The 8,816-nt window shown below is 26.7% G+C and overlaps 1 protein-coding gene across 2 annotated transcripts; it reads left to right on the plus strand.

The window, feature by feature from the left end:
- Positions 1 to 617: 617 nt before the first annotated feature.
- LOC126551885 (uncharacterized) lies at positions 618 to 4,334 on the plus strand. Of its 2 annotated transcripts, none has more exons than XM_050206265.1 (9): positions 618 to 1,095; positions 1,196 to 1,417; positions 1,725 to 1,867; positions 2,462 to 2,528; positions 2,642 to 2,813; positions 2,960 to 3,147; positions 3,251 to 3,431; positions 3,698 to 3,849; positions 3,916 to 4,334. In XM_050206265.1, exons 1-9 carry the CDS (start codon positions 1,018 to 1,020, stop codon positions 4,249 to 4,251), a joined length of 1,539 nt encoding a protein of 512 aa, XP_050062222.1. In that variant the 5' UTR covers positions 618 to 1,017; the 3' UTR covers positions 4,252 to 4,334. The 2 variants fall into 2 exon arrangements, with proteins under 2 accessions (XP_050062222.1, XP_050062223.1); XM_050206266.1 differs by having other exon boundaries at positions 1,226 to 1,417.
- The last annotated feature ends 4,482 nt before the right edge of the window (positions 4,335 to 8,816 follow it).

Raw genomic sequence — 8,816 nt, forward strand, 5'->3', positions numbered from 1 at the left:
TCAATCTGTTTCTTAGGTATTACAGTAGTAATAGTATTTTAGAATTTATATCAATTAGTAATTACCTATAAATAGTCACATAACGCATTACAACCATATAATCATGTGAATAAGTAAAATTTCTTTGCTTTGACAGTACTGCATGTTTTAACTTATTGATAGTATTATTATATTGTGTAGGTACATTTTCATAGAACAGCACGAGACTACAGAAATAACTCTCATCTATCTGCAGATATAGCTGGATGCAGGTATAGCTGTATTGCAGTATTTACTGTATTTGACATAATATGTCAAACCTATTATATTATAATAGGTACACACATAGAAATATTGGTGTTGATTTAACAATAATCAAGTAGTTGAATATAAATAAGTTATATTAAGAGATATTTGTAGTACATTTGACGACAATGACGTATTAAATTGAGTTACTTAGAGTAACAACACAAAAGTTTAAAATTATTCATAACTTATATTATTTTAAATAAACGTTATGCTTAAATTTATGTAAAATTTAACTTAAAATAATTAAAATATATATTAATATGACATTTTAATATTATTAATTAAACAATAATTCTGGGTCGAATCAACAGTCATAAATGTAATTTTGACCAACATAATATATTCTACGGAGAGCGGATTTGATAAATAGTATGATGTTAAATCAACTCCATTATAATTAGAAACAATGTGCGAATAAAAAGGAGTAAAATTTACTGGATATCTAAAATTAGCTCAGACTTCCCGTCGCCGTGTCCGTGTCGCCCAATTTTCCAAGATATTGATAACTGCGTTTGTATATCATTGTTCAACGTTCATGTGTGTCTGTGACTTATCTTTTATTTGGTTGTATTAATAGTTTTATTACGTTTAATGTGCTATTTCATACGTATTACGTAACCGATCACCGTCCGTCGATGACCAATTTGACAATGTTATTTCAAATTTTAATTCATTTTCATCTTTGCGTCTTGCGATACTTGCAACCACATACATAAATCGTTTACGTTTATGATAAATGTGCACAGTTATTTTGTATACATTTATGCATCAGCCATCACTACGAACATGGATTTGTTTCAAGATAAAGTACGTGTTAAATTAACTGTGTACCTATTTTTAAAGAGTTCAATTATTAAAGTGTAATTTTATTTTGCGTTCGAATATTTCTTTTTCTGTAATATTATAGTTTTTATATCCGAATTCATTCGCATCACAGACAACTGCAGTAGCACAGGAGTTTGTTGATGAACATTTTGAAAGTACTGAAGTCCAAGATATTTCAAATAATTATTATACTATCCCATCTACATCTATAACGGCTGCATCAACGTCTAAGAACAGTTCAAGACCATCGCCATTGGAACATAAGAAATATGGTAATTATAAACCAATGGAATGGACGATTGAAGTAAGTTAATTATTTAAATATTTTAAATTCATATAGGTTATAGATTTTTAATTCAATCAATTTGAAATAGGTAGGTAGAATTTCATTTAAATAAAATCTTACCTAGATATATTTAGGGTTTATCAAAACATATAAATGTAACATAAATAAAATACTATAAGCTAATTTTTACTATTATTTTATTAACTTAATTAGGTAATTTAACATTTTAAATAACTTTCCTATGCTTATTTATAAACAAACTATTTACACGCTATTTAAATACACAAGTACTTAACATATTTTAAGGACTAAATTTTCTTTATAGACATTATTAGATTTAATACACACAACCAATGACGGTAGATATATTTTAGCTGATGCTAAACGAAATGATGGGTCCTTATCTGATGATTCGCAGAATTTACTCACACAACTTTTGATAAACCATCTGTTTCAAGACAATAGCAAGTAAGAATATTTTTCATAATTATTAGTTTTTTATCCTATTAAAATAGTTAAAGTTTATATTACCTATAATATAGTTTCCATAGGTGCATGTGGGAAGTAAATGGTGTAATTTAATGTTAAATCTTTTTGCTAATAATAAAATCAGAACAACATTAGATTCTATTTGATTTTAATAGTTAAAACTATAAAAGAGTTAATTTCTGTAGGTACATAGAAACACTGGTTTCATCAAATTGGTAGCATAGGTACTTTATACGAATATAATACTTAGGTAATATATTTAAATTAAATATGTTGTGATAATGCAAAATTAAGTATGGTATGTATTAATCATTAAATGTAGAATATTGTTTAATAACTTTTTATTTACTCAGAATAAAAAACTATCAAGTAAACTAATTTGAAAGTCACATATTTAAAAATGTTTAATTTTACAAGAATACAAGATTTAAACATGAACTGAATCCAAAACTTAAGTCTGCACACACCTATGGGCTATGATTATTTACTGTAGTTGCAGAATAAAAAGACATTTGAACACAATATAGGTAGGTATAAGATTGATAATAATAAGTTGTATTGTTTATTTTACAGAGGCACTGATCTATTTTTTAGAAAAATTGCCGATTTAATTGTAGAAGTATTTCCTAAGGAGCAAAAAGTATGAATACTATAATATTAAAATACTTTTCACATTACAAATTTATAAATGTTATGTATCATTATTTTTAATTAATTCTTAGTAAAGTATAATATTTACAATATTATTTTTAGAGCGTTTACTTTATACCTGCTAAAACAGAAGGTCTGCATCAAGCACATGCCAAAGGAAAATTGATAGAACGATGGAAAAATGTGGCTAGACGTTTACGATCAGTTGGTGTCTTAAGTACTGTAAAAAAAAATTCCAAAATTTTGGCAACAGAACAGACAATTTCATTTTCTGGTAAAAATTTTTGTAGTAAACTGATTTAATAGGCTTGTAATAGTTTTACAAAAAATAAATAAAATGCACATAATATTTATGTAAAATTTAAATTTGTTGGTAAAATTATTATTGAATTACTATTAAATTACTTTTTTAATTTATAGAAGATATACATGCTGCCAAGCAATGGTTAGCAAATGATGGATTAACAGCTAGTTTTGAAGATGTTTTATGTAAGTGGCAATATACATTAGAATTAAGAAAAAATGAAATTCTGAATCCTAGTAGTCAATGTTTAACAGACATTTTTAAATCGTGGCCAGTTCTTCAAGGTCCAAGAGGATTTGAATTGGTATGTTCTTTGCATTTTTATTTACTTTAATAAAAAAGGTAAAAATAATATAGACTAAGAAACTTTTATAATAAATATAAAAAGAAATTAATTTTTATTCCAGATTATTAAAGACTTTGAATTATGTTACTCAGACTCACATGAACAATTTAAGGATTGGAATTGTTTTTTGAATAGTTGGGATATATTTACTACTAAGCTCTTAAAAATTAGAAGAAGTTCTATTAAAGACAAATATGCTTTAAATCTTTTATCAGTACTAGATTTGGCTGAATTAAATGGAAGTATGTATAACAATTTATTTTTTACTAAACTACAACTAGTTTTTTCAAGTTCAGCTCAAATTTCTAATTTTATATTTTCTAAACATTTCTTATCTGAAGTAATAAAATATAAGTATTACTGTAGAGGGTTACTTCTATATAAAATATATACAAATACCAGCATACTCTAGTTTCACATACATATTTTTTAAGTTTTATTATTATATTTATTATTATTAACCAAACTATGTTTTATTAAATTACTTTAATTTTTATTTGTTTTTTAGATGTAAAAACAACTCATGCTTTGAAATTACTTTTGCTTCCCTATTTAATTCCAACCAAAACTCTTATTTGCAATATAACCCAAAACGGACAAAATAAATCTTGGAAGCCATCTTTATTGGAATCTGCTTCAGCGTTTTCTTATTATTGCACAGTTAGTATAGTTGTTCTATACAATTTGACACTAATTTATTCTAATAATACCTTTAAATTTGAATAGAATCTCATTGGACTTCAAGAAGACATTGAGAAAAGGCGTTCAAAGTACAGTCAACAAGGAGCCACTATTCAACCTTATATAATTATTGTTGGTAAAGATTATAACTCAATCGATACTTGTTATATTAGGGTAAACGAGAAGTTATGGTCATTTGGTTGTCCTGTTAAAGCATTTGAGGTTTGTTTTAAGTCTTATTTTGTTTTCAATTGTTCGTATCCCAAGGAGTGTTATGATCCTTGGATAGTAATTCAACAAGAGTTGTTTAAACTTGTAACTGCGTATGATAGATCAACTGCAATGACAACTTCAGTTATTAATAAACTAAAATCATTGTAGAAAATAAAAACATTTTCATTTTTTAATTAATTTTAAACTTAACTGTATTAATTAACATTAATATAAAATACTGTATTAAGAATAACAGAAATATATTTACTTTAAATCTCATTTTTATTGTACTTTGATATTTAAATTAATAAAAAGTAAAAGTAAAAATGTATTGCTGTTCATTATGTAATTTAAGATGTTCGTCGATTAATCAGCTTATTTTGCATTTGAAAGTCTATCATAACTTTAATGTTAACTCAATATACACATGTAACCAAGGAGAATGTGTGAGGGATTTTCAAGGATCTGAAAAATTCAGAAAGCACTTAATGGTAGTTCATTCCCAGAATACTGAAACAATTAATTTGGATACTCCATTGTTAGAATTTACTAATAATTTAAATAATAAATCTTCATTCGAGCATGAATCAAATCATATTTGTAGTGAAACTAATATAACATCTAGTGCAACTAATACAACATCTAGTACAACTAATACAACATCTAGTGCATCTTATAATGATATTATTATTAATTGTGTATTAGAATTTATTACCAGCTTGTATACAAAACCAACTGTAACAGAAATCCTAATACAGCAAATAATAGATGGAGTATCCATGTTATTTTCCAGTGAGCTTATTTTACATTTAAAAAATAAAGTCATGTCTATTTTAAAAGTATGCAGTGTTTCTGATAAAAATGAAATTATATCAATGTTTAATGACTTGGAAAACCCTTTTTTAAACTTTAAAACCGAATATCAACGAATGAAATATTTTGAGTCTAATAATTTAATTTTTAAATCTAAAACAATAGTATTGGGCTTTACTCCCGAAAAAAAAAATGTTTCAGGTATAGATAGACAAATTATGGTACCAGTCCAAGGGCACTTGTTACCAATTAAACAAAATTTAAAACTGTTCTTTGAACTTCCTGGAGTTTATAATACAGCCTTAAAGTATACTGAAAATTCTATGAAACAAAAAGATATTCTTACATCATTTTTAAATGGTAGTACTTGGAAATCGATTAAGTGTAAATTTTTTGACAAAATAGTTTTTCCTATTTTTCTTTACTATGATGACGCTGAAATGGGAAATCCATTAGGGTCACATTCAGGAATCCATAAAATGGGATGTGTATACTACACAGTACCTGCTTTTCCACCAGAATATTTATCGTCCTTAGACAACATATTTCCTGCTTTTTTATTTCATTCATCAGACCGAGGAAGTTCAAAGTTTGATAACAAAACTATTTTTGCTTCTCTTATTAAAGTATTTATAGATTTGCAAGAAAACGGAATATCTATTTCAGTAAATTCAGTTAATATTCAGGTATATTTTGTTCTTGGATTAATGCTGGGGGATAACTTGGGTCTCAATTCTGTACTTGGTTTTGTAGAAAGCTTTTCGGCAAATTATTATTGTAGAATTTGTAAATCCCATAAATCAAGCCTTCAGAAAATGCTCTTTGAAAGTACTGAATGTCTTAGAAATGCTGAAAATTATGAATTAGATGTCTTAAAAGACAATGTGTCTGAAACAGGTATACGTGAACTTTGTGTATTCAATCAAATTCCCAATTATCACGTCACTGTAAATAGTGTATGTGATTTTATGCATGACATTACAGAAGGAGTTGCACGTTATGATATGGCATTAATCATTACACACCTAATAAAAGATAAATATTTTACTTTAGAATGTTTAAATAATCGTATAATGTTATTTGAATATGGTTTCTCAGAAAAAAAAAATTCACCACCTGCAATTAACCAAAATAATCTGAATAACGGTTGTATAATTATGTCATCTTCAGAGATGCTTTGTCTAGTTCGATATTTGGATTAATTGTTGGTGAGCTGATTCCTATTAATACTGAAGTTTGGAAATTATATTTAATGCTACGTCAAATTATTGATATTTGTTGTTCGAGAAAAATTCAACCTGAATGTTCTTATTTATTAAACAATATAGTTGCTGAACATAATCGGCTATATTTATTATTATCTAAAAGTACTCTAAAACCAAAATTTCACTTTCTAACCCATTATGGTAGTCTTTTAATTAAAAATGGACCTTTAGTATTGACTTCTTCAATACGGTTTGAAGCAAAACATAAAATTTTAAAAGCTTTTTCTAATTCAATACCTTGTCGAATTAATCTTGGTTATACCCTTACAAATAAGCTTCAATTGCAGATGATAAATCGATATTTAACACGAACTGGTTTAAGACCAGATTTAAAACTAGGCCAATGTTGTATTATTTCCTCAACTGTCGAAATATCATCTAGTTTCTTAAAGCAATTACCTATTGAATTAAAATCTTTTGTATCATGGATAGATTTTAAAGGTATATCCTATAGAGTTGGTATGGTTTTAGCATTAGAAGTAACTTTAGACAGTTGTATATTTGGAAAAATAATAAAATTAGTAATAGGTACCTCAATGATACCTTATATAATATTTATTCCATTAATAACTATTGGTTTTGACAGCCATTTCCATGCTTATCAAGTAGAATTAAACAATGGACTGCAACTTTTTGGTAGTTATTTAACTAATTTACCAGATCCAACTCCTACTATTATTAGAACTTTGGATAATGGAACTCTGTTTGTATCATTAAGATATGCATTATAATGTGTAGATTGTATAATGTATTTAAATTGTAATATTTTGTTGTTTTATTAGTATTAATCACAATAAATTATTACCTACCTGTCTATATATTTTATTTATAATGTTTTAGTTTGCATAAATATATTACATATTATTTATTTAATTATACATGTGACACAAATAAAGATTTGATTTATATACCTAGGTATAAAACAGAAAAAAATGTTAATTTATTTACTTTATCTCATGTATATACCTATAGAACATACCATAAATGAAAAATATCAAAAATCTTATTTGTAATGATTCATAGTACCTATTCAAATTATTGCTTGGTACTTATTACAGTCAGTATTAGCCATATAGATTAAAAATACCTCAAAAGGTAAAAAAATATTAAAAGTATGTGGTAAAAATAAAATACAAGAACACTATTTTGAATATTTAAAATTGTTGATTCAATATTTTCTTTCAATTAAATCAATACCATAAATGAGGTTATTTTAACACTTTCCTAGTGTAATTCTATATTAATTTATTCTTATAAAACAACTACATTAATGAAGTTGAATTGAAGTAAATTTTATTTAATCTACATTATATTATACAGAGTTCATTTTACTAATAGTTGAAGTTATTTTAACAATAAAATAACTTATTATAAACACCTACAATATAATTGTTTTAGATAAGGTTATGGTTATTTTAACCCAGAATTAAAACAGAGATAATAATAATTATGTAATTAAAATAAATGTTATGATCAACATTTAGTTTTTGTTAAATTGACAACAAAATAGGACTGGCTGGAAAATGACGTGCAGTTGTGCATAACATTGACACTTTTACGAGTTGAATCAACTACATTTTTCTATGTGTGTACTACAAGCAAAACGATATTATCGATATATTCATCACGACGTATATTATAGATATTGTTAATTCCATATGTACAGTCACTTTTCCACATACCGAAAATGTTTCAAACCTGTACATACTTTTTATATTTAAATATTAGTAAGTATTATACGTATTTACCACCATATTATTGACCACTATGTTTAGTTTGTGCGTTGACCCCTGTTACGTACCAAAGGTCCTTCTTAATCCGCGAGGCCTGCAGTGTATAATTATATGTAGATACTATATTATATATGTATATATGTCGACAAGTGGCTTAGTCTATCGATAGTTATTACTAATTATTATAAACAAGTAATTAACAACCATAATGATATTATTGAATCTGGACAATGAATAACAAAATGTCAAAATGTCATAGCTACACTGCTACTATATAAAGACTCGGTGAGTACCTACGCATCGTATATATATTCCGTCTTTACGTATTATAGGTATATACATTTTTGACGATAAATAATGTTCGACCACGGTGCATACGAATGACCTCGATTACACACAGGTAAACGACATTTATTGTATATGTGTCGCATTATGAGAACAGGCGTAATAGTTGCGAATAGTCCGACCCGTTGCCTGTGCACTTTGCCGCAGTGCAAACATTGCAAACAGACCGTCCGCCATAACGGCGACGACTATATACCGTGCCGCCACTCGTGACTTTTGTTGTAGGTATAGGCAAAAATTGCGATTATACCGTGAATTCGGCCAATGCCACCGCGAGACGGTAATATTATAATTCATAAGTCTATATTAATACAAGCGAAAAACAATAGCGATTAGTTATTTAGATATTATGGTTCTATATAACCCGAAATACGAACTACCTATATGTAAGCAGGAAACAGAAAATATAATATAATGTTGGATTTCGCGAGTCGCGGTGTATCAAAATATAAAATAAATAATACTGACTTTTGTAACAAAGTACAGTATAATAATATCTACCTATAGCTATATTATATTTTATAAAATAAATAGCAATAATTTATCTTTGAGCTCTCACGTTCTTTTGATTCGTATT

Source organism: Aphis gossypii, chromosome X (genome assembly GCF_020184175.1).
Source record: "Aphis gossypii isolate Hap1 chromosome X, ASM2018417v2, whole genome shotgun sequence".
Taxonomy (NCBI): Eukaryota; Metazoa; Arthropoda; class Insecta; order Hemiptera; family Aphididae; genus Aphis; species Aphis gossypii.

Coding starts and splice junctions, on each gene's coding strand:
- LOC126551885 (XM_050206265.1), top strand. CDS start 1,018: ATGATAAATGTGCACAGTTATTTTGTATACATTTATGCATCAGCCATC. Junction 2,529..2,641: donor TATTTCCTAAGGAGCAAAAA/GTATGAATACTA, acceptor TATTATTTTTAG/AGCGTTTACTTTATACCTGC. Junction 3,148..3,250: donor GTCCAAGAGGATTTGAATTG/GTATGTTCTTTG, acceptor TTTTTATTCCAG/ATTATTAAAGACTTTGAATT.